Source organism: Nannobrachium achirus, assembly GCF_963921795.1.
Source record: "Nannobrachium achirus genome assembly, chromosome: 14".
NCBI lineage: Eukaryota > Metazoa > Chordata > Actinopteri > Myctophiformes > Myctophidae > Nannobrachium > Nannobrachium achirus.
In genome coordinates, this window is record NC_137821.1 from 39,378,915 (window position 1) to 39,405,878 (window position 26,964).

General features: G+C 45.3%; 1 protein-coding gene across 1 annotated transcript; it reads right to left on the reverse strand.

Moving 5' to 3' along the window:
* Positions 1 to 2,175: 2,175 nt before the first annotated feature.
* On the reverse strand, positions 2,176 to 26,750 carry peli3 (pellino E3 ubiquitin protein ligase family member 3; the record flags this gene model as incomplete). The annotated part of the gene is given in 12 exon segments (XM_080741609.1): positions 2,176 to 2,204; positions 2,933 to 3,077; positions 3,079 to 3,159; positions 3,161 to 3,319; positions 3,321 to 3,392; positions 3,394 to 3,477; positions 3,481 to 3,627; positions 5,452 to 5,640; positions 14,787 to 15,056; positions 18,385 to 18,486; positions 22,423 to 22,552; positions 26,572 to 26,750. Coding segments are annotated over 12 exon segments (1,581 nt in total). The 5' UTR covers positions 26,745 to 26,750.
* Between the last annotated feature and the right edge of the window lie 214 nt (positions 26,751 to 26,964).

Here is a 26,964-nt window from a genome sequence, read left to right on the forward strand (position 1 = left end):
GAGGACCCCTAGGGGTCCTGGGCCCCCCTGTTGAAGACCCCTGTCCTGTTGAATGCTCACACTAGGACTGGGCTATATTATCCTATCCTGATACTGTGATAATGAAGAGACAATATGGCCTGGGAAGTTGGAGTTATTGTAATATGGCAAAGGTTTGACAAAACCTTTGGAGACCCAAATGCATTTGGGTCTCCTTCTGGAATCAATGGGCCTACAAAGAGTCTCCTCAAATTATTGGCTTTGGAATGCGACAAAAACTAAAAAATATTATTGAACTCAATTCTCCATGGGGTGAGTAATCGATAGGAAAAAAATGACATTTTGGGGGTGAACTACTCCTTTTGAGCCTTAATTAATACTGATCTACAAGCTCAACACATTTTTTAAGAAACAACATCTATCAAGATATTTAGACAAATATATAGGCTATTTGATTTTGTCAGTGTTGTTTCCAGCCCTAGCTCGCTCTCTCTCTCACACAAACACACACACACACACACACACACACACTAGGGACCGGACGATACACGATATTATCGTGATAAGAAACACTCACAATAATCGTATCGTGGAGATTTAATTTATGGTGATATCGTCCTCCGTCATGCACTGGGATCAATTCACCTTGTATTTGCCGAACTGCATATCCGGTACCACTTAAACCCTCTATAATTAGTTAAAGGTACTTATAATATACATACTTGATACAGTCTTTTTTTCACTCTATATCAAATGTCTTTGCCAAAAAATAGCCGATCTACAAGCTCACAACGCGTCCCAACGGGACGCGTTGTGAGCTTATAGATCTGCTATTTTTTGGCAAATGTTCCGCCCCAGGGCCAGGATAATGGATTTTGATTATCGCGATAATATCGTAAATCGCAATTTCTTTGGTCACAATAATCGTGATATGACATTTTCATATCGTCCCATCCCTAACACACACACACACACACACACACACACACACACACACACACACACACACACACACACAGAGTACATTGTGAAAGGATGCCCACAGGGGGCCAGTTGCTCTCCTGCCTCCATCACCAGGGGAAATGCACAACTCCAGTATCATCTTTGCTGCCTGTCAGCCACATAGTGGGTGCCCTTGATTTGTATCTCTGCCTCTCCCTGCGGACCCATAAATAAACATGTGCCCCAAACGGATCAGCCCAAGGTGCTGCCGCGCTCGCGATGCATCAAATGCATAATGTATTGAATGGAAATATCCTAATTTCAATAGACGGAGGGGATAATTTGCAGTGAATAATGGCAAAGGGGGAGCATTTTGTGCTGTGGCCAGGAATGTGCAGGGTCTGCTTTTTGGAAGCTAGCCGATATAAAAACACTGCAGGCAGAGTGCTTAGTGCTGCAGCTGCCTTCTGCATAGAGTCTGCAGCAAGAGAAATAACCAGAGAAATATATCTGCTCTATTATCTTGGCCCATCATAGGTATCTGCATTAGCACCATGCAGAGAAAACGTATCTCTTGTATACGGTACATACTGGGCTGGCCAAGGAAACACTGTTCTGTGGCGTTTGTCTTGATGTGACAGATTGAGCATTGGATGTAAACTGATCTACATGCATTAGCATGACATTTGCATCAATCTGTCAGTCATATATGCAGCTAATGTAGGCAACCCGTAAAGGGCAATTCCGACCGCAGCAATTTTTCCTCCGCAACGTTCGTTCCGACGCTTCATTTGTGCTAAGTCACACGGTGGTGTTGCGAGCAGAAAATAGCAGATCTACTTGCTCGCAACGTGTCACGTCTGCGACGAGCAGAGAGCTTGCAGATCGGCTATGCCGTCGCGTGACAGAGTCACGAATCAGGCTTTATGACGGTTTCGTCTCGCTGCGAATCTTTGGTCTGAATGAGGCTTCACATCGACTTGACCTCCCGTGTTCAGCTGTCCTCGTAGCGAATCTACCCTTCATCCCCCCCCCCCCCCCTCTCTCTCTCTCTCTCTCTCTGCCTTCCTCTGCATCTACTGTACACACGTGCCCCTACTCTCTAACCATCCCACCTCCCTCCCTCCCTCCCTCTGCTCTCCTCGTGGCGAGGCAGTGGAGTATTGGTGACCTTGAGTTATTTATAGCCATGATGGTGGTGGTGCTGCAGACTGCTGGCTTGGCTGCACAGACACTCCTTAGGGTCCCTATAGCTTAGGCCTGCTGTAGCCTGTACGCTGCCTCTGCACGTAAACATAAACACACACACACCTACACAGTGCACACACGCAGAGCAGAAGGAGCCGTTTCCCCCCGAGGGAGTGTTTCATGTGGCTAACACCTGCAGGCAGGGGGGAGCTTGCAGATCGGACTCCTGGGCCCTGTTGACAATGTGGAACAAACACCACACGGACCCTACATCACTATTCCTGTGAGCTTGTAGATCGCCTATTTTGGGGTCGAAGAGGGGTAAAGGAAGAGAAAAGGTGTAGACCCCAGAGGGACCCCAGTCAACCTAGGTGTAGGGTGTGGTTAAAGTGGTTAAAAATACTTTATATCGTCGTTGTCTGGTGGAAACCTTGTATGTCCAAAACCTTCATTTTTTCGTTTATTCCAAAAAACGATTTAAAGTAGTGAAAATAGCCGATCGAAAGTAGGGCTTTACGTTACGAAAAAAACATACAAATTTGAAACTTGGAGATACGAGATTTCTGCCCGACAGTGACACCATGCTTTATAATCTCTAAACGATGGCATCCTTGAAAGCCCCCCAAATCAGCTCTACCGTTAGAATGTGGAGGCTTGTGTGCAGGCTGCACCTCCCTAATGATCACCAAAACACACGTTTTCATTTCAGGACAATTTATTTACATCTTCTCCATACAGCTCATGTTTAAAGCCTCCCTTATCCACCCTTATGTGTGTTTTTCCTCTTTTCCCATTCTGTTATTGGTCCTTTGTGTTTCCACACCTGTCCAGTTCTCTCTCATAGACAATCCATTGGTCAGCAGTTCCACCAATCTCCGCCCTCCTCCTCCTCCACCACCACCGCCAGGCCTCAGTCGACCGGGGCCCTGGAAGATGAGTTTGATGTGGCCCTGCTCCCCAGTCAGCCAGGGTGCCACAGAAGGGGCATGCGGCGTGGAAGGCGTGGGTCCCGTGGGGCAGTGGAATCTGGCTCCAGCCCACCACTGTCTTTTTCCGAGCACACGTGGCCGCAGGGGCAGAAGGCGTGCGTGGGCGGCCCCGCGTCCAGGTACAGGCCGCCCTCGCAGCCCAGCCACAGGGGCACGTAGGGGCCCACGCGCCGGCACATGGGGCACTCCCTCTCGCCCGTGCTGGCCGGGGCCGTGCCCCCCCGGTCCGGCGGGACCCTTCTCCTTGCGGTAGCCCAGTTGTGGTAGCCGGTGCACGTGGCCACAGTTCACGTAACACCCAGGGCTGCTTCTTGTCGACGATCTCGAGCTGCGCCAGGCTGGGGAAGGCCAGCGTGTTGAAGCCCACGGGGCACTGGGGTCACCGCGCGGCGTTCAGCTCCTGGCGCAGCGACTCCAGCTGCTTGAGGGTGGGGGTGCGACGCAGGCCGGCCGGGGTCCTCCACAGGAGCGTCGCCCCGCAGAGGTCGATCAGGGAGCCGTCCTGGAGGGTGTTCGACTCGTTGTCCACCTGGGAGGAATAAGAGGAGGAAGCGGTTGTTGATTTCGTCGACTAAAACTGTGACGAAAAAATGTTTGTCGACTGCGTTTTTTTCGCTGACGAAATAAAAAACTAAACTGTGATGATGACTAAACTAAGACTAAATATGTTGACGATTTCGTCAACAAAATAAAAAACTAGACTAAAACGTTTAGAGAGGGACTAGTGGAGGAGCAAGTAATTTCATGTTTGGTTGCTCTCAGGTGTTGCATGCTGAAAATAGTAGATCTGCTATTTTCAGCCAAGAGTAAAATCAGTCATTACGATGCCATCAAGGCCTTCCAAAATACATTTTAGTTGACTAAATCAACTGTAGATTTAGTCAACTAAAATCTTATGATATTTAGTCGACTAAAATTAGATTAAAACTAAAACTTTCAGTTGACTAAATTATGACTAAAACTAAATGACATTTTATTCAAAAGACTATGACTAAAACTAAATCAAAATTTGCTGTTAAAAACAACACTGGGAGGAAGCGTGGGAGATGAGGAAACGCAGAGAGGAGGGAGGAAAGAACAGAGAGAATATTGTTTCATCGCTCAGTAATAATTATGGAGGACAGGAGAAAGACATTTATCTGCAGTATGGCAGTGGTTCTCAAACTTTTAAAATTTCAAGGACCTCCATAACTCTAAAGGCCCTTTCCCACTGGGTGCGATAACGATAAAGATACAATAAAAAATATTGTTTTCAATTGAAGTGGATGGCAGCGTCCACACCACAACGATAAAGCCGCCATAATTCATGTGAACGCCGACTTATCGTTATTGCGTCCGGTGGGAATGACACTTCGGCTTAAGAGTACACTCTCAGAGTTACAGGCATGTAGGGGTCCATTTAGAACCCCCTCAGGGGACCCTGAGGGGTCCCTGGACCCCACTTTGAGAACCACTGACCTATGGTTTGATGTACTCTGCCCTGGTTGCTTGCTGTCCCCAGCCACCACTTGATGGCACTGTGGCCATCTTGCTCCATTGCAGACAATCTCCCAGCTAACATCAATCACCCGCCTCCAGAAGGATTTCGCATCATGTTCAGCTAGGTGGCTAATCGAATACTTTCATAAGACAGTGAAACTGTTTTTGCAGATCAAGGGTTTTTTAAACAGGTTAATCAAGTCCTTGGAGTCAGAATCTGGCGATATTTTGTCTATTCCATTCTATTTGTCCATTACTGCTTTTCATCGGCTACTACCCCCACCTACTTTTATCTGATAGTTTATTTACCTGAGCCATATAACTGCCCAAGTTATATATTATCCCTGTTATAAGACAGTGGTTCCCAAACTTTTCAGGTCGAGACCCGGAAAAGAGATATTAGACATTTGCCCGGGACCCAAACTAGTGAAAACAGCAGATCTACAAGCACACAACGCGTCTCTTTCGCACAGTGTTACAAGCTTGTACATCGGCTATTTTCACTACTTTCGTGGATTTTTATTATTTTTATACAGTATATTTTTTTAAATCTTTTGAAATATATATACATTAAATGTAGGAAAAGAAAATCTGATCTCGAGTCGTGGCCAGTAAAAATTGATTCGGAGCCCACAAATGGGTCCCGACCCACTGTTTGGGAACCACTTCTGTAAGACACTCTGGGGTCATGTCAAGGTTAGAAAACCCCTCCCAGGGAAAACCTCCCATCAGCCCCTGGGGTCCTGTCCTGTCCTGACTCTCTCTCTCTCTCTCTCTCTCTCTCTCTCTCTCTCTCTCTCTCTCTCTCTCTCTCTCTCTCTCTCTCTCTCTCTCTCTCTCTCTCTCTCTCTCTCTCTCCTCCCTCTTGTCTTACCAATTTTCCCCTCTGCTGAGCCGAGCGCGTCTCCCGCAGCGCGAAGACGTTCCCGCACACGGAGATCTCCCGCCACACGCCGGGCGCGGGCTCCGACACAAACTCCCCCGCCGGGTGCATCACCAGCACCCCGTTGGTGGTCAGGCCGTCCATTAAGCCGTCCGATGTCCTCCATTTGGCTGCCCGCTCCTGAGAAAAAAAGGCCACACACACACACAGAGAACGTGCAGATAATGTTAGAGAGCTCAAAAATAGCAGATCTACAAGCTCGCAGCGCGGCACTCTGTGCCGCGCTGTGAGCTTGTATATCTGCTATTTTTCAACAGTTAAAGCAGTCAATAATTCTAGGCCTAAATGGGTTAATGAAGAATTCTTTTTTTGTAAAGGCAAAGAAAACAGTTGATCTACAAGCTTGTAGATTGGCTGTTTTTGTTAGAGAGGCAGGGGCTGAGATTTCTAAAAGGGCTTTTTGGTGGAAATATCGACGCTGCGACGTCTTGTGAGCTTGGAGGTCTGCTATTTCCCTTGCTTGATTTCTACACATTTCTTGATTTCAACATAAGATGCTGCATTTAAGTTCAGGAGAGTAGCCAATTCTCTTGAATGCTGCCTTCAGGTATGGCAGGCAAAGAGGGCAATTGCATTTCTTTCAACGTAGTCTGCGACGCGTTGTGAGCTTGGAGGTCTGCTATTTTCCATGCTTGATTTCTTGATTTCAACATAAGATGCTGCATTTAAGTTCAGGAGAGTCAAGGCAATTCTCTTGAATGCAGGTATGGCATGGAAAGAGGGCATTTGCATTTCTTTCAACATGGTAAAAACCTGCATTCATGGTCTCTCAGAGGGCACTTTTTACAGACGGGTAAAAGGGCAGGGGCTCAAGCCCCCTTTGATGTCTATGTCTGTGTGCACGCCACGTGCTTACACACACATGCACAAAAAGAGACAGACACCAAGGTTAAGGGAGAACGTCAGAGCGGCATTAGAGACAGATTGTTGTGTTAGTGGGAGGAGGAGGAGAGGCTAGAAAAACAGCCAGCATTGCTTTTCGCCGGTTGATGCTATATTTAGTGGCATACACAATGCCTACTATATATACAGTATATATACCTGACTGACGAATGCACAGCGATGCTATCCTCACACACACACACACACACACACACACACACAGCTCCAGTCCACATATACAGTCGACCCACTCTCCTGGTTCTGGCCTGTAAGCGGTGGTGTGATTCTCCTTTTTCATAGTTGCAGATACGGAATTCAAAACTGTCACCGCAACCTAAGGAGACATAACACCTATTCTGTATCATCATCATACCCCCCTCACATCCCCCTCTCTCTCTCTCTCTCTCTCTCTCTCTCTCTCTCTCTCTCTCTCTCTCTCTCTCTCTCTCTCTATGCCCTCTCTCTCAGGGATGTGCAGAGGATGTTAGAGAGGCAGAGGCTGACATTTCTAAAAGGGGCTTTGGGGATAAAATATCAAAAATAGCAGACCTCCAAGCTCACAACGCGTCGCGCTACGATGAGTTGTGAGCTTGGAGGTTGGCTATTTTTCGCCACTTGATACCACACTGAACTAAGCATGATCAAGTCAATGCTGGAGATGTGGCGTAACGGCATGGGTTTCTACAAAGAGAGGGCAATTCTTTCAACATGCTGCATTCAAGTTCGGGAGAGTTTGGACAATTCTCTTGAACGAGGGCATTTGCGTTTCTTTCACCACACTGTAGTAAAAACTGCACTCACGGTCTGGAGAGTGGCACTTTTTACAGACTGATAAAAGAGCAGGGGCTCAAGCCCCCTTTGACGTCTAATATGTGTGCACGTGCCTGCTCTCTCTCTCTCCCTCTCTCTCTCTCTCTCTCTCTCTCTCTCTCTCTCTCTCCACCTTCACTCCCACAGTGTAGCCCCCACAGCCTGACTCTGCTGTTCTGCCAAGGACACTGTGTTGTGCCAGTGGAGCTAGAGAGCCATCCCGGGGCGGTTGGGGGGGGGGGGGGTTATTCAGCCAGGCCTGCCTCCCCGTACGTTCCTCGCTGACAACCAGGAGCGCCATTATCTCTCGCCCCGGCCCTGACTGTCTGAGACCACGGTTACACAAGTGGCAAGTGATGCTAGCGTGATCGCTGCTTGTTGCCGTGGTCGCGCACCTCGCTCTGCTCTGCTCTCCGTCTGTCCTAGTTTATGAGGGCGGAGGGGGCGTCGTGAATGATGCATGTGATTATGTCACGTTGTCGCTGAGAGAGCTAGAGAGAGAGAGGTGCTTTTTTCCCCGACTGGGTTTGACTACTCGGACATGAAGCAATATCACGACTGTTTTCTAACCTTTCAAGCCTCAATACGATTAATGAACGATTATTTTTTGTAAAGGCAACAGCTGATCTACAAGCTTGTAGCTTGGCTGTTTTTGTTATTTTTGCACACCAGCACAATGACATAAAGTAATCAAGTCGTTAATCAAAGTGATTGATTTAGTCAATTATAAGAAAATCTATTTGACCTTTTTAGTGTTGATTCATTAATTGATATATAAGAAAAAGAAACCCTTGGTTAACTTATGTACACGAGCAAGATTAAATCATTATTGGTTCTAAATGTCTGATATTTAAATATGTTTTGATGTGTCTTCTTCAGTTAATTACCCATGAGCCCCACACAGATACCATATGTGTTCATGCCTCCCCTCCCCAACCCTCCCCCCCTCCAGACACAAAGGTACACACGACCGACCGCGTGACATTAGTGGATGTACTCACAGTGGCGTCAGTTCAGAAAAAGGTGAGGTATGGCAACACGCGCCTTCGCGCGCGTGCAAGACACCGGTCATGTTGCCATACCTTAGCAACAGGCATGATACATTTATTTTAAGTACATTCTATTTTTTCCCCCAAAAATGTCTATGGTTTCTTGGGCTGGATATGGCAGTCTGGAACAGTTGTTCAAGTGCAGCTAAACTTGACATAATATAGCAAATGTGCCACAATTAACAATAATGAATTGCAGCTGTGCAGCTGACCTGCGGAACCTGGGAATATACCATTTTGTCAAGATGGGGAGAATAAAAGTGTGGAGAATATAATTATAATACCTTGTTAAATTTTGCATTTGTAGTTATTTAAATGTAATTTAACAACATAACCAGCACAGATAGACAATGCGACATTTGTGGATTTATATTTTAAAGTAACTTGTATTCTCCCCCCTGGACCCAGGGTATGGCAGCTGCATTACCCCTGCCATACCCAATTGACGCCCCTGTGTACTCGTGGTGATGTCATCCTATCTGCCTTTTATTTGTTGTTATTACACCCTCTTTGCAGTATCTCCCCGAAGCTCCCCCGCCCCCACCCCCACCCATCCAGCTCCTCTTCAGGGAATACTGCTGAGAGCACCGGAACATATTTTATTGCCGGTCACTGTGGCACTTGGCGGAACGTTTTATGGAGCCTCCTTTTTTTTATGAAACGGCTCTTGAATGGCAATGCTTTGGCGCCCATGCACCGGCCCTCCCTCTACCCCAGCGGTTCCCAGACCAAAACTAGTGAAAAAATAGCAGATCTACAAGCTCACAACGCGGCGCAATGCTATTTTAACTGCTCCTTAAACATTTGTTTTCTAATTTATGGAATTTCTTTTCGAATTGTATTCGCTTTTTTCGTGAAATTGCAAAAATCTGTGAATACTGTTTTTAATTCATTAAAATATTAGCTTTTTTGGGAATGTTTCTGAAATTGTAGGAAACAAGAAATAAAGGGACCCATAAAAATGTGTTTGTGACCCACAAATGGGTCCCGAGTACCCACTGTTTGGGAACCACTGCTCACATGGGGCGGCAGTGGCTCAGGGGTAGAGAAACCGTCATTAGAACACGTAGGGTTCCCAGTTCGATCCCATGCAGGCTCCCCCAGAGTTAGTGTCAAAGCATAAAGCAAGACTCTGAACAAGACTTTGAACCCCTATAGTTGCTCCCTTTGAGCAGGTTGGTGCCTTGCTTGGTTTCCTGAGCCATCGGTGTATGAATGTGTGTGTGTGAATGGGTGAATGTAGATGCACAATCTCTGTAAAGCGCCTTGGATAAAGGTGCTATATAAACGCACCATTTACTGCTCTCCCCAACACGGTCTCGTCTCAGGGCTCTTTAGAAACAGGTGCCCGAGAGGTGAGGCGTATGAAACGGCCCATTAACAAAGAACGCAGACTCCTGGACGCGGTCCACTAGCCTCCTGCCCTCTCTGTGTCTCTCTCCCTGCCCCCAGCGACACTCCTTCGCAGGAACCTGCGTTCCTCCCTGTCCACTCCAGGCACCGCCAGCTCTCCCCCTGCGCATTTTACACGCCGAGTTCACCTCAAAGGGCATCCCCAGCTCAATCTATACCTCCCACCGGAGCAGGAGGGGAATCAAAGTACCTCTCTCAGCCAGAATGGATCCAGATCTTATTATGTCAATGAGTAATGCCCGCAGGGGCGTCACAAGGGGTAGGAAAGTGGGACTGAGTTACTGGGGCCCAAGGTGGAGGGGCCCTTATAACTTTATCTATTGAAAAATAGCAGATATACAAGCTCACAGCTGTGAGCTTGTAGATCTGCTATTTTTGAAAAGTTGTGAAAATGTGTGAAAATCTTTGAATATATGTATTTTTTAAGCAAACATTTTGCTTCTGGGGGTCCCTGGAACTAAATATTTTGAGATCGGGGTCCGTGGCCAAATACATATCATCTTGGGGGTCCTTGACATAGGTTTCTTGAACACATTTTCAAGATTTTTCAAAAATAGCAGATATACAAGCTCGCAGCGCGGCACTCGGTGCCGCGCTGTGAGCTTGTATATCTGCTATTTTTCAATAGTTAACATTCATGGGGGGCCCGCAGTGAATCCTTGTACCCAGGGCCCAGAATTTGGTGTGACGCCCCTGAATGCCCGGTCTGTACTTGGTTTGCGCACCGCGTCGCATGAAACGGAAAACAGCTGATCTACAGAGAGAGTCACAACAGTGAGTTTGTAAATTGGCTATTTTTAGGTCCACGACACCGGTGCGCAAGTAAATATAAAAATCGCCCTTTAGTAAGCACCTCTCCCTGCCTGCCCCTGGGCTCTGCACAGTGCAGTACTATACTCTTTACCGGCTGCTATTGTTGGCTGAGATGATTGCAGCGGGTGTATATATCCAGCACAAAGGCAGACACAAGCAAATGTGGTAATGTACACTTGATGCATCTTGCACACACAAACACATATACACAGTTACACACACACACCCACACGCGCACGCACACACACAGGCAGACGCACACGCGCACACACACTAAAAGCCTCATTAGTAGCACTGGCATATACATCATCAACCGCTCTCTAACTCTATAATCCCCATATGGATACAATTATTATCCTCTCCCATCTGCTTTCTTCGCTGTTTGTTTATCTTCCTACGTATTGTCTGTCTCAGCCCACGGCGCGATCTTATCATCACCGCAGCCTACTGTTTTACACGAGGCAGATAAGGAACCTTGTATGTCCAAAACAGTATACTTTTCATGGAAATGAAACGATAACCCGTGTTCTGATGGATTCGTCGTGTATTCATACTTATTTAGTCACGGAAGTTCAAGTTGATGTTAATATTTTTCATTAGTTAAATATTTATAAAACCCACAGACAGATTCAACCACTTCCAAGCAGCCTGGCATCCCTATTTTTGGGCATGTTATAAAAAAAATATTCTAATTCATACATTTTCAATAGTTATCAGAGAGAAAAATAGCAAATAAACGAATCTAGAAGCTCAAAATGTGTTTCCATCACAAGGTGTTTTGAGCTTGTGGATCGGCTATATTCCGCTACTTTAGCACCATGACACATGAATTTATTGAAAGATGAAACACGGAGATTACAAGGCTTTGTGCCCGACAGCGACGATATGGAGAAGGTTTGACAGTCAACCCTTCTATCCACCCATCTGTCTGTGAGACCTGTGCCTTTTGTTAATTAGCCCTGATAGCATTATTCCCTCTAACAAAGAGAGAAAGGGAGCTGCTTGTTGCCGCTGTGTGGCTGGGCACCTCTCCAGACAGCCAGCCTGCCTTACTCACCAAACTGAAGATACAACCAGACACAATGATTTCAAAGCATGTGTGTGCGTGCGTGCGTGCGTGCGTGCGTGCGTGCGTGCGTGTGCACACCACACTCGGGGGGCCCAGACAAAATGCTGCTGAGCTGTCTGGGTGCTTGTGTGAGCGTGCTACTGTACTGCAGTGGTCCCCCAAAGGACCCCCAAATTGATATGTATTTGACCACAGACCCCCCCATCTGAAAATGTTTTTGTGCCAGGGACCCCCAGAAGAGAAGATTTGCATTGAAAAGTTTCAAAATGATTCTAACTTGTTCAAACACTGTCGAGACTTTTCAAAAAGAGCAGACGCACAAAGGCGGTCCGTCATATGAGGATGTCCAGATGAACACGCGTAATGCGTTTGGTGATTTGACGTGGCAGTGACTGCACAGATTTTCCCAACTAGGCATTGTGCTGCTGAAAACTAGAAATGAAGCATGCTTTTGCACGCTTTTGCACGCTGTGGGCCCTATTTTCGCCAATGCCTTACCACTTCCACTTATCCCTAAACCTTTTTGCCATTTTTTTTTTATTAATTCAAATAGACGATCTATAAGCTCACAATGTGTCGCTGCAGATTGGCTGTTTGAAGTATTTTAATTATTATAATTTTTAGGGATAAGGGATGAGGGCCCATTATCCCATGGCTTAATCCTCAACACTGCCTCCTTCCTAAGCCTAATTTATACTTTGTTTTAAATTGAATTTATACCTTCTTAAACCCAATTTGTACTTCCTTACGCCTAGTTTATCCTGTAAGCATAAGCTATACATTGTCTTAAGCCTAATTTATACTTTTCTTTCCCTAATTTATACATTGTCTTAAATCTCTTCTATACCTCCCTAAGCCTAACCTTGTCTTAAACCCAATTTATGCTTTGTCTTATAATTCGCAAAGTGGCGTGTCGGGTGACACACGTTGTAAGATTAACTTCTCTACTGAAGATTGAGCAATCGTCCCACCAGGCTATGGGATGTAGTGTATCCTCGGGCGGCCTTAACAACTAACTAGCCAATTACAGATTAATCGTCCCTCCAGGCTAAGGGATGTAGTGAGTTATGGGAGTTTGTCTGTCTCTGGAGTACAGCATTGTTTACGTTTGGCCACAGTCAGATCTTTTTGTCTTGATCAGAAGGCGCGCTACAGACAGTTGCGACAGCTATCGTGAGAATGAGGGGAGATGGGGGGGGGTCCAATTCATTGTCAATGAAGGTCACATGGTTTTTTGTCGTTGCCGTGTCTCTTGGCCAAAAGACAGCCTTCGGTTGAGCAAGAGACACGACATGAAACCACGTGACTTAGATAGAAAATGCATTGGACTCCCTCAGATCTGAGAGGTCAATTGTGGTGCGTCTGCAATCTTCAATTCAATTAAACTCGAACATTTGGAACCGTTGCTACATCTTCATGACATTGAAACGTCACCGTTTTTCTTTTTCTTGCAACCTGTTAAAGTTGTACCATGTAACTTTTTTTATAAAACAAATCTTAAAATTGTCCTAACTGTTAAATCGCTAAAGTTTTAGAACACCCACTCCGTTATTTTCAGCTTCTGAAGCCTTCTCTTTATATGTTTTCTATGATCCTGGCCGTGGACCGGATTTCGCGCCAAAATTACGTAATCTGCATCATCTGTATACGTTGTGTATACGTTGCCCAATCACATCGCCGATCATGCACACATGGTACACTACCGGCCAATCACAGCTTATCTGCTCTGGTCTCCAGGAAGCGCCTCCGCTTGGCTACAGTGTTTACCATGGTGAAGGATTTTAACCTCTTAATCCACAAATCCTGGCCAGAAAATTACGTTCTACCATGCGTTCTACCCCTCCACGGATTACTATCGGTCGCGGTGGTTTGCGGCGCCGCTCCGGTGGTCCGCGGCGGTGGTCCGCGACGACTCCGGACGAAAAACGGCCGAAAAAAGCAATACCGCTACTGACCACTAGTTGAACTTACACAGTATAGCTTTAAGTTTAAAATGCAGACAAAGCTTGCACCAAAATGAATAGAACGCCAAATGAGTAGGCCTGTGTTAGATTTGAAAATACCGTTAACATGTTTTGGGTCATTTGATCAGGACATCCTTACTTAGTTTAATGTATATTGTACTTCCCATGAAGACATCTACACCTACTCTACTTGAAATGTCCCTTGAGATAACTTCTATCGATTTGCCGCCACACAAATACAATTGCCTTGATTAGACCACTAAATCATTCATAAACTCTACCATTTAAAATCACTGTGTGTCGTTTGCTTAATCTGGCTCTGCACAATAGTGCAGACTAGCAGAGAAAACAGCACTCCATGTGCCGACAGGCATGAGGGAGTGGGAGTGCATGTGCACAGTTAAAGCACCCCAAATAACAATCACTCTGACAAAACACTCAATACAGGAAAAACACAGATGTGAGAAACAAATGAAAGAGCAGGGCGAGCCACATAATTATAAAAGCTACAATTATTTAATAACTTCTCTTTCATATCAAACCTCCCAAGATATGACAGGAAAATATTGCTCTCTTTATAACCTGTATTTATATTAGTAACCTTTTTAACATCGCTTAACCATGTCATGTGATGTGCTACTTGAAAAACTAATATTACTGGGACCACCATGGAAAATTGCAGATGAACATTAATCATTTCATATCCAGGAATTCACATTATAGTCACCAAGGACATGCAGGGGCTGACATTTCTAAAAGGGCCTTTTGGTGAAACAATCGAAAATAGCAGACTTTCCATGGACCAAAAATAGCTGACCGCCAAGCTCACGCGAGCTTGGAGGTCAGCTATTTTTGGTGCTTGATACCACACTGAACTAAGCATTATCATAATAATAAGTCAATACTGGAGATGTGGTGTACGGCATGAATTTCTACACATAGAGGGCAATTCTTTCAACATAAGATGCTGCATTTAAGTTCAGGAGAGTTTGGACAAGGCAATTCTCTTGAATGCTGCCTTTAGGTATGGCATGGAAAGAGGGCATTTGCATTTATTTCACCATAGTAAAAAACTGCATTCATGGTCTGGAGAAGGTCTATTCTTGGTATTCTCCTTTTTTATTTACACCAAATCTCTTAGCTGATCTACAGCCTCGCAACGTGTCACATTGCAATGTGGTGCGAGCTTGTACATCTGCTATTTTTGCCAAAATGTTCACCCCAGCGTTGGGACATGTGAGTTCTTTCTACGCCACTGATACTCACCCCCAGGAAGATGTTCTTGGAGGAGTCGAAGCCGGCGGCGTAGATGCGGGCGGTGAAGGGGGCGCTGCGTTCACACATGATCCTGCAGGCGTAGCGGGAGATGGTGCTCTGGGCAGACTGCCCGCCTCCGCCACCTCCTCCTCCACCCCCTACGCCCTCGCCCACTGCCCCCTGGCCCTGCCCGCTGCCCCCACCTCCACCACTGCCACCTCCGCTGCCCGCCGTGTCCGTCACCACAAAGTCTATCATACTCTCTGTTGACCGGCCGATCTGGAGGGGGGGAAGCAAGAGGAGATTGAAGTCAATATAGGCTGGAACAATTGCAGTAGAATGAGAATAGAACAAAGTGGTGGATTTAGATATTTCTTCGGGAAAATGAATGTTGACTTTTTAATGCAGCAATGCATTGATATTAAAAAGAAAACGGACTTCGTCATTTGTACTTTTAAAAACTTTAGTAAAAAAGCAAGTATTTTTGAATTTGTTTTTTTATGCAAGTATTCCAGTACATTAACTCAAATACAACATTTAACAGATCAGCTTTCACTTGTAGTTAGTATTATTTGAGTATTATTTGACCAAGAGTTTTATTCTATACTTTTTGCTCTGGGGTTTAGTACTTTGTCCACCACTGGAATAGAATAGAATAGAATAGAATAGAATAGAATAGAATAGAATAGATACTGTATGTGTATTTCAGGGCTGTTCAAAGACTTGCAAGCAGCTTTGTTTGTATGGAACAAAGTAACGTGTACAGTAAAGGAAACAAAATATCATGGGACAACTGATCTGACATCTGCTTTTACAAAATACGCTAAAGGGGATTTCCCACTGTATACCTTTTGCTGCGTGATGGGCAGCAAGGTGCAACATGACCCCTCTTTGGTTTGGGCTTGGAATACTGTGAAGAGGTGGCCCCGCTAGTGTGACAGAACCCAGCATGCATCGCTGCCCTGCTCTGCTTTAAATGTGATTTTGCTCATGTTTGGCTGCCTCGCTAACAAACATCTGTCACTTCTATCATGTAAGCACTGAGCCACACACAACCGCTAGTAGGCGGGTGACGTGAGACCAGCATGCTGTCGTGCCACACATTTCTAGTGCCTCCCTAGCTCTGGTCCAGAGCCGCTCTTACAGGCGGCTGACTAAAAGACTAGACCATGACGAGGGCTCAACTTCAGTCAAAATAAACGAAACTACTTCGCTACTCACCTAATCAAAGGTAGTTTTGCGTTGTTGAAAGTCTATTCTATTTTATTTCATGACAAAAATATTGTATTTTACAGAGTGGGTGGGGTGCTGAGAGGTTTCCCACCGCGGAGAATAGACTTTCAACAACGCAAAACTACCTTTGGTTAGGTGAGTAGCGAAGTAGTTATGTTTATTTTGACTGAAGTTGAGCCCTCGTAAGGGTACAGAAATCCTGGTCTAGTCTTTTAGCCAGCCACCTGTAAGAGCTGGACCAGAGCTAGTCCCTCCTCTGCACGCCATATAAGGGCAAGGGCCGGGCGTCTCCCTCAGCCAGCAGCCAGTGCAGGTGTGACTGGTCCCAATCAGCCCAGCTGCTCCACGTCACCATCATCAGAGGCTGAACAATATAAACCGCTGAGAGACGGCTGTTAGAAGACAGTTTACTGAGTGTTCCTGAGTGCTTACTAGCTGACCTTGTGTACCGTATGTTCCATGCTAATACTGTTTTCTGCTCTGTTCCAGGCTCCCTCCAACCCAAACCCAGTGTCTCCCAGCCCCACCCTCGCTCCTCCGTCCACTACCTGGATTCCAAACGACCTTCACGCTCCCAGGATTTCTCCCCCTCCCATCCGTAACGTAGTGGAATAAAACTTTCTCAACTTGATTTCCTTGACACTGTTGTCTTTTTTTGAACGTCGGTATTAGCAATTATGCAGCCGATGTATGTGATTTCTAATGACTTTCCACCTGCTGTCCGGGCATGGCATTATTGAATAGGTCTTGTGGTTAAATGAAATTCAGTTTTAGTTTTATTCATCAAAAAAAGTTCTTTGTGTGTATTTATATTTATTCATTTACTTATGCGTTCAATATTCTTAAATAGGACGTTTAATAAAATTCAATTAAAGTTTTTCAATTTTGTCATTTTCTATTATAATTTTATTATACAAAATCTGTCAAAACATTAGTAATCGGTGACATAGGACTCCCCGAATTCTGGCATCGTTCGGGCTGTGGTGATCACACCGTACCAGCCATATCATTCTGTCCAAAAAAAGGACATGGCAAAAATAATAATTCCTGCATATCCATAGCTATACATGTTCCCCTGCACACAGTAAACCTCTCCTTTGGCCAATGCTGGACCTGAGAGCCAGTGGGATTATGGGCTGGGGCGGCTAGCGGGCCGGCCAGGCAGGCAGGCAGGCAGATCGACAGGGATGGATTGGACTGCGGCCCCCCCTTCATTCCGTCTGCTGGAGTCGGAGCCCTCCATTTGTCACGGGGATGAGAGATGGATGGCTGGAGATGCTGGGAACGGCGAGTCTGACTCATTCACCCTCATTTGTCCTGTATCTTCCATTCCCTTTCTTCCATCTCTCTCTCTCTCTCCTTCTGGCTTATATTTTCTCTCCTCTACATCCCCCCCAACCCCCCCCCCCCCCCCCCCCCCCCCGCTCCCCATCCACCCCCTCCTCCTTTCATGACTCTGCAGCGTTGAGGCTTGGGCTAGCAGATGACAGATACTCCGGGTGACACGGCTATTCCTGTCTTGTGTGTGTGTGTGGTGTGGTGTGCCTGCATGTGTGTAGGACATGACTGTCGGCACATGTATGTATGTATGTATGTATGTGTGTGTGTGTGTGTGTGTGTGTGTGTGTGTGTGTGTGGGATGCACGTGACAGCCGTGTGCATGCGTGCAGGTTCAACAAGGTGGCGCTCACTCTGCCGTCTCTCTCTCTCCCCTATTTTGACTCCAAGCGCTCTATTTCCAGAGTAGGTCAGAGCTGGCACAGCACGTGAGGAGGGGAGTGTGTGCGCGACACGTGTGTGTGTGTGTGTGCGCCTGTGGGTGTGAGTGTACCTGCGCACGTCGGAGTGTTTTGTCTGTGTGTGTGTGTCTACAGGCTGTAATTCTGTTGCAAGCATTTATACATGTGTGTGTGTGTGTACACGTGAGTGTACAGACTAGAGATGTCTGTGTGCTTTTGTATCTATGTATTTGTGTGAGCATACGTGTTTTCGAACATGCATTTGGTCACTGTCGGGCAGAAACCGTGCATCTCCAAGCTTCACATTCGTACGTTATTTGGTAGAAGTAAAGCCCTGCTTCATCATAGAAGAATGTCGCACAAAACTAGTGAAAACAGACGATCTACAAGCACACAACGCCTCGCAGTGCGAGGCGTTGTGTGCTTGTAGATCGGCTATTTTCACTAGTTTATAAAATGATAAATACAAAATGAACGGTTTTGGACATACGAGGTTTCCACCCGACAACGACGATTTGAGTCTGTGTATGTAGTACAGTAATGTCTGTTACCTACAGTATGCATGCGACCGTGCACAGGCGCGTGCGTGTGTGCAAGTGTGTGTGTGTGTGTGTGTGTGTGTGTGCGGGGCTGACCTGGAACATATCTGTGTTGGTGTCATGGGTGTACTCCACGATGACAGAGTGACTGCGGGACAGCGTATAGGAGATGCTGTGCTGGCTCTTGTTGCTGAGGGCCTGTCAATGCAAAACACATTATCCACATCACACAAGGGCAAGGACACAACGCACGCACGCAGCTCGGGGGCTTCTGGGAAAAGAGCAGCACTGTGTGGATTACCCCCGGTCCCCTTAAAGCGATGCACAGAGGACAAGTCAAGTGTGTTTAACATGTGTCCGTGTTTAGCATCACACCACCAGGGAACGGTTACAGCCCGGCAGCTTAGTGACACACTCGTTCACTTTGTGATACAAGCACCACATTTTGCACAAAGTTTCCTCTGGACCTATTTCTTCAAAAAAGCAAGTTAGCCACTCAAAAAAAAGCAATATCGCCACCCTTTTTCAAAAGAAAATTTGTGTCCCGTTGACTTTACTATACAGGGAAAAAAATAAATCTGCTTTAAGTAGCATGTGAGGGGTCAGTTTGACCCCATGATTTCATGATTCTGAATCCAATGCAAGCATTTGTTTTGCATGAAAAACATTCCTTGGGCTAAAAACGGCCACCAAAAAACTATGGTTTAGTGATGAGTCATCACTTTCCACAGTTTTCCTTGGCATTGTTCATGCCAAATTTGGTGCTAATATCACAAACGATTCTTCCAAAAAATAGGCAGGTCAAAGGAGGCTGGGGAGTAAGCTTAAAGCACAGTGCTCTATATTCAGAAAAACAAGTGAGAACACCAGCAACATCAGAATAGAATTTTGGTGATAAAATATGTTTAGAGGCATTCAATAACAATCATGAATAGGTAACGGGGGGGAAAAAGAAAAGATTCCCCAGTAAGTAATGAAATGCTCATGAATTGATTTCACTTTTCCATGGACAAATAGATGCATTCATACTGTACACGGGTGCAGAACAGAGACGGTGAAACACGAGGACAGTCACCGCTGGCAACAGGCGGTATCGCGTAACAGGCCCCTATTTTCCTGGGCTCGTTCATAAATAGCATGTTATTATTTATAGCAATATCCTGGGGGGGACCTGTTAACATTATCAACACAGTACAAAAGGAGAGTCCAGTCAAGTCCACACGCCGCGAGCGCAATAAGAGCTCTCATTTCGTTCTACTGGTCTATCCTCTAAATAATGTGAAATTCAAACAAGACTGGAATGGCTAGTGTGGAATAAACTCCCTGTCGCACTTAGAACTACAGACTCACTCCCTATTTCTGCCATGGACTGAAGACTCACCTCTTCAGACTCCACCTAAACCCATAGCACTACTGTAACGCTTCCCTTCCCTCGATGACCATACATGAATCTAGATAGCATTTTTAGGTTTTAGAAACGTTTTTTACTGATTTAGGTGCGTGGTCTACCTACGTTATTATTTTTCTAGATTGATATTCTTATGCATTTGTTGTATTGTTGATGTATTGACATATTATCTTGCTTATTATCTTGCTTGTTGTAAGTCGCTCTGAATTTAAAGCATCTGCGAAATGCCTAAATTGTAAAATCTCATCCGCACGTTTGCTTCAAATTCCTGGGCCCATGGCAATATTGACCACAGGGGACCCCAAATATGTATTTAAGTTCTGTACGAGCTAAATGGGTCTGAAAACCTACGAATGGTGATTTATATTTGGTTTTATATTTGGTGTCACGGACCCAAAATAGCAGATTTTTAAGCCCACAACACGCAGCATAAGGAGTTGTGGGCTTGCACATCTAGCTATTTTCGGTGGGTCCGGCAATAAGGGATGTAACAATGTTTGAGCACATTGTAGAGCACGTTGGATAAAAGGTGCAATATGAATGCACCATTTACCACTTATTTACCATTTATAAAACATGCATGAGGATTCCAAGAGCCCTGAGCCGATAGAGCAGTGTTTCTCAACCACTGTGCCTGGGGACCTTTGGTGTGCCCCTGATAAGGGTCAAGTGTGCCCCTTGAAACCGCTTGAAAGCCAGTATTGTATTTATCATTTTAAAAATGATTTAAACTACAAGCACACAACGCCTTGCGGTGCGAGGCGTTGTGTGCTTGTAGATCTGCTGTTTTCACTACTGTTGTGCGACAGCCTTGTATGATGAAGCAGGGCTTTACTTTGCGAAGAAACAAATTCGAAACTTGGAGATACAACGTTTCTTCCCGACAGTGACGATATTTACACCCCCGTATTATGTTGGCGTGCCCATGGATTCTTGGGACATGAAAAGTGTGCCCATGCAGAAAAAAAGGTTGAGAAACACTGCGATAGAGGACCCTTGAACATGCTGTGGTTTATAGATTTCTTTTTTTGTTATGAATTTACCATTTGCGTTTCTAAGCTCTAGGCTGAATTAAACGCTAGGCTACAGAGAGCCCAGGGCTATCTTAACCTCGTTTCACTCTCGTCTCGTATATATTATCCCAGGTCTGGAGTATAAGCTCTTGCGTCGAGGATTCAGACCTGAGGAAGAGAGCCCTGCAGGGTTATATACTCTTTAAAAACCCTGACAGCGCAGAACAGCTCCAGGACACAAAGCGCATTAGCTTGGACGACGAACATTCCCTTGTTGCTTTTTGTCCTAACCTCCTTGATTCCTGACCCTCTGGGGGGATGAGCCTGAAAAGTACAGGGGATAACCCTGCTCTGGAGAGGGCTTTAGGGAGCCCAGAGCCAAAAGGTGGGGATATCCTAGTTATCCCACATTCTTGTACTGTAAGCGCAAAAGCTCTGTTAGCCCAGTGGTTCTCAACCTTTTCAGGCCGCGACCCCCAAGGTAATCATATTTTAACTGGGGACCGCCCACCCTGACGAGCACTAAGAGTTGAGGCATTACATTTTGTATAACACGGTTCTGTTGTGAAAATAGCAGATCTACATGCTCACAACGCCTCACGTTGCGAGGTGTTGTGAGCATGTAGATCGGCTATTTTCACAATTTCTGTCTAAAATATTTGACAGTTTGGCCAATGTTTAATTTGTCATTTTAGAGGTATTAAAAAGTCTATTTTCACAATTTCTGTCTAAAATATTTGACAGTTTCGGGGCGCCCGCTGGCCTAGTGGTCAAGGCGTATACCACATACTAGGCTATGATGCCTGCTGGCGTCACTGGTTCGATTCCCGATCCGGACGACCTTTGCCGCATGTCATTCCCCATCTCTCTCCCCACTGACCCATTTCCTGTCAGTCTACTATCCTATCAAATAAAGGCATAAAAAGCCCCAAAACAAATCTTAAAATATATATATATATATATATTTGACAGTTTGGCCAATGTTTAATTTGTCATTTTAGAGGTATTAAAACGTCCTTAAATTGTCACTTTAGTAATGTCCAGATACCTTACACTTAAACGTTATGTTGGTTTGTTTAATGTTGAGTGAGAAAACAATGTTGCACATTAAGCTAATCATCTGGGGACCCCTGGGGGAAATAGACCACCGTGGGTTTGATGCTTTCAAAGTGTAGATTGGGGTCCCCAAGGTAAAACATTGTATCAAATTGTGGTCTGTGGCCTAATAACACCCTTAATATCATACATTGTGGGTCTTTGAAAGGAAAAAGGTTGAGAAAAACAAATCAGCCTCTATCACTACCACCACTACTACAACAAATTAGGGCTGGGACTTTAACTGATTAATTGCGATGAATTAATTACAGAAAATTAACGCAATTAAAAGAATTAACACATTTTAATCGCACTTAGTTTTTGTACCACATAACCTTCAGTTTCGGGCATACTGATCATAGCGATGCATCAACCAAGAAGAGACAACAAACGCAAAGGGAGAAGTAGCCGATCAGAGCGCTTTGCTTGGCCCAGTGGATGCGGAATTTAGATTTAAAAAACTCACTTGTTGATTCCCTCGTACAACAAAATGTGTTTTACTCGCATCCCAGCCCTACAAAAAATACTTAAATACTGACAAAATATGATAAGACAATGGTGCTTTCAGTTGTGCTTTTGGTGAGCTATCCCATGATGACCCGTGGTGACATCTCTTACCTTTGACACCAGAGGGGTGGAGACATTGTGGATGACATCAGGTTTGACCCCGTTGGCTTTGGGCCTCTTGTACAGGGCCAGGCGACTTCTCCTGCGCCCCTTGTCCCCGTTGACCAGAGAACCATTGTGCCTGTGTGCATCACAAACAAAAAATGTTGTTGATCTTTAAAAGTTTTGATGAACCAGGTTTAGAAACATTTAAATTAAAGTTGAGTGGCATTGATCAGTGGTTCTCAAAGTGGATTCCAGGGACTCTGTGGGTTCCTAAATTGACCCATACACGTCGTTTGTAACTCTGACAGTGTACAAATGGAACGGGTCCATTTGGTTCAATTTGTACACTGTCAGAGTTAAAGGGGAGACCTCGAAATTTGGACGTTTGAGAAACACTGGCATAGATGAAATCGAATGTAAAAATCCGCAAATCCCTTTGGCTCCACTGTGGTAAAAAAAAAGAAAAAAGAAAAAAACATAAAATCAAACGGCGCAACGCCAACCGAACAACCCACCAGAGCTTTGAAGTACATGTTCCAATTCAAATCTACAAACTTATGTGCACTTCAATTTTGGTCCCACTCTCACCCAATCCCGCTGGATTTCGGACCATTTCCCAGAATATACTGTATGTTGATGACATGCTATCTTTCACTCTATCTGCCTCCCTCTCTCTCTCTCTCTCTCTCTCTCTCTCTCTCTCTCTCTGTCTCTTCGTCATCTCTTCTCTCTGCTCCCTTAATGGTCTCATTTCTCACCGCCTGCAGTGTATATTTTACCGCCCACAGCTAAGTTTAAGTACCGTCTGCTCCCATGATATTTCCCTTTGGGACCCAAATACAAACAGAAACACAGAATGAGAGAGAGAGAGAGAGAGAGAAAGAGAGAGAGAGAGAGAGAGAGACTGCCTTTACAGCACCACGGACAGCGACACAGCGGGCTAGACGTACTGCTTGACAGCAGGTTATTAATAAAGAGATGCATATCGTCGTTAGTCGGGTGAAAACCCTGTATGTCCAAAACTGCTCGTTTTGCATTCATCATTTTAAAAATGATTTAAACTAGTGAAAACAGCCGATCTACAAGCACACAACGCCTCGCACCGCGAGGCGTTGTGTGCTTGTAGATCGGCTGTTTTCACTACTTTTGTGCGACCGCCTTGTATGATGAAGCAGGGCTTTACTTTACGAAAGAACGTAGACATTTTAAACTTGGAGATGCAAGGTTTCTGCTCGACAACGACGATATACTTGTTTTGCATCGCAAAACTACGTTCTCCTCCTCCAGGGTCAGTAACAATTGAAATGAATGAAAGAAGCAGCTTCCGCACACTCAACAACACTGTGCAAAAAAACAAACTTGTATTGCAAAATGTAGGTCTTGGGTCCCGGGACCTTCTTAGATGTATTCTGTAAAAACTTGCAAACCTAAGGCTGGCTATTTATGGCCGTCTAAAAAAGCCATGTTTCAATAAAAACTGGGTTTCATTCACTCTCCAACCTTATGCCATAAATCAACCAGTGAATGTGGCAGTATATGCTTGGCCAATGCACAACGACCTCTAGGTTTAAATGAGGACATTGGCATGAGTTTTGTACTATAAATAAATAGCCTGATGTCTGCATTGTGTTGCAATTCTTCTACTTTCTGTTTGTACATTCAGTATATACAGTATATTGTAATTTACAATATACTTTATGCAGTATCTACGAACACCAAAAAGCATCAAGATTCTTTACAATTGGTAAAGAGTCTTGATGGTTTTCCTGTCGACCCTTGTGTCTTTTCTTTGTAGCACATTATTTAAACCTCGTTTGAGGACTCCATGCTGTGCTCCATGCCGCAATAACGACGCACGTACAGGACCCGCAGGTTTTTTCTGGACCGCCCATTCCCACCCGCAGTGACTTAAAAAAACGGCCGGTCTCATCCCAAAAGAAGCGGTTGTGTATTGGTAGGGGACATGCAGTTGTCTATGTCTTCCCCAAGACCAAGACGTAGGGGTCATCAGTGACAGGGACTATGCACTTGGGGCGGTTAGTATCCCAATACAATTGGGAGCCAAATTCAAAATGTAAGCAGAAGAAATATGATATGATTTCTGGTTAGGCATTCAATAAGGGAATGGCTGGCATAGAAAACAAAGGTTCAATCCAACTAAAACGGAAAGTCTGTGATGAATTGCAAATATCCCCAGCTGTACAGGAAATCTGATTTGCCCCTTCGTCGATGGCTTTCCTCCATTCACACATTCAGCTGAAATGCCCCTTGTTTTTTTTCCCCCCATAGTAATCCCATCCCAGGCAGGCATCATGGTGTGCTATAGAACGACATTCAAAACCCGGTCATGTTCTATTAGCTGCAGAGAAGCCATGATTGGATGGACCTCGTAAAATGTCGGCGGCTGGAAGCAAACCCCCCTCCCCACCTCACCCCCAAGCACGTGAACGGGGGAACCGAGCCATTCTTCTCATAATCCATCAGCGCACAGATCAATAGGGCAAAGGAGTGAATATAGCATATAGCACCTGCTCCTCTGGGCCTGGAATAGCAGAAGAGCATCATAGCAAGTCTATATGTAGATGACATGCCAGCCTCTCCACACTCTCTCTCTCTCTCTCTCTCTCACTCTGTCATCTCAATCCTCTCCCCCACTAATCATATCATTTCGTCGTTGTCGGGTGGAAACCTTGTATGTCCAAAACCGCTGGTTTTGTATTTATCATTTTAAAAATGATGATGAAAACAGCCGATCTGCAAGCACACAACGCCTTGCGCCGTGAGGCGCTGTGTGCTTGTAGATCGGCTGTTTTCACTACTTTTGTGTGACGGCCTTGTATGATGAAGCGGGAAAAAAACGATTTATAATCATTTTTTCAGTCTCCCTGTCACTTTAACTCTTCTCGTCCTCCGTCATTCTCGTCTTCTCTCTCTCTTCTCTCATTCACCTTAATTTGCCTATGCTTCCACTGTGCGCTGTGCGTGAATGACATCTTTGTATGGAGTCAAATGAGCTCTTTTTCCGTGTGCTGCTCAACCGGAAAGAAGAAGAAGAAAAAGAAAAAAAAAGAAACGTGTACGTTTAAACACTGCAGGCCCTTCTACAAGATGTAGGCAGGAGGCTAGAGTGTTTTATTAGTTGCTCACATAGGGGGGAAAATATATTTTTGAAGGTAAATTGGAGGATAATTATGGATCACTCAGCAGTACACATTTTATCAGCAATGCAGGAATCCCTTTTGGAGGACACAGGTTTTATAAGAGTCAACTTTACACACAGTGGATCCAAACACATACACGCTTGATTACACACGCTTGAATGTAACAGCTCGCTCTTTCTGTCTGTCTCTCTGTCGGTCTCTCTGTCTCTCTCTCTCTATCTCTCTCTCTCTCTCTCTCTCTCTCTCTCTCATGCCCACAGACACACAATCGCACATGCACACTCGCACTCACGCACGCACGCACGCACGCACGCACGCACACACACACACATTGTGTTACTTGCGGGAACCCTCTGTTGACTTCCTTTGACTATTGGTTGCCCAACCCGTACCCTTCTCAACAACTACGCTCACTATTGAGTGTGAACCCATAAACCTTGTTAAGAGAACACAATGTCACTAGGTCTAACCCTCTAGCCATAGCCATAAAATAGCACTTTGTTGCAAGAGAGGACTGCCATACTGTATGATGTTACCTGCACCTTCTGTTCTTGTGAAGACTGAAGTTGTACTTATGAAGGAAGATTTATATGGGTGCATATGAGGACAACGCACACAACTCACGTATTAGATCTAGGGATGGGACGATGTGAACAACGTGTCGCAAACGCGACACCTTGTGAGCTTGTAGATCGTCTATTTTTTGTCAAAGACATTTGATAGAGAGTGAAAGAAGACTGTATCAAGCACGTATATACGTATCTTTTACCAATTATAGAAGGTTTAAGTGGTACCGGATAAGCAGCTCGGGAAATACAAGGTGAATTGATCCCAGTGAAAGACGGAGTACAATTTCACGATAAATTAAATCTCCACGATACGATTATCGTGAGTGTTTTTCATCACGATAAACGTTATTGTCCCATCCCTAATTAGATAGTTAGCTAAACATGTCAAAATGACGCGTACAAGTAGTGAAGTTTTTTTTCCTCACCCCAAGACGATGAGCTCGCCGTACTTGACAGGCTCCTTGTCCCCTGGGAAGACTCCGTCGTGGGGCTGCGAGCTGGAGCCCAGAGGAGGCGAGGGCTGGCTCTTGTTGCAGGACGGACGCAGCTCCAGAGAAGGGGGGGGACACAGGGCCTCTGAGCTGCCCTCCAAAACCATGCCCACCGGCCACCACGGGGACTCAACGCTGGGCAACAGAAAGAGAGAGAGAGAGAGAGAGAGAGAGAGAGAGAGAGAGAGAGAGAGAGAGAGAGAGAGAGAGAGAGAGAGAGAGAGAGAGAGAGAGAGAGAGAGAGAGAGAGAGAGAGAGAGAGAGAGAGAGAGAGAGAGAGAGAGAGAGAGAGAGAGAATTTTCAATTTAGGCCTTAGCAGATGCTCT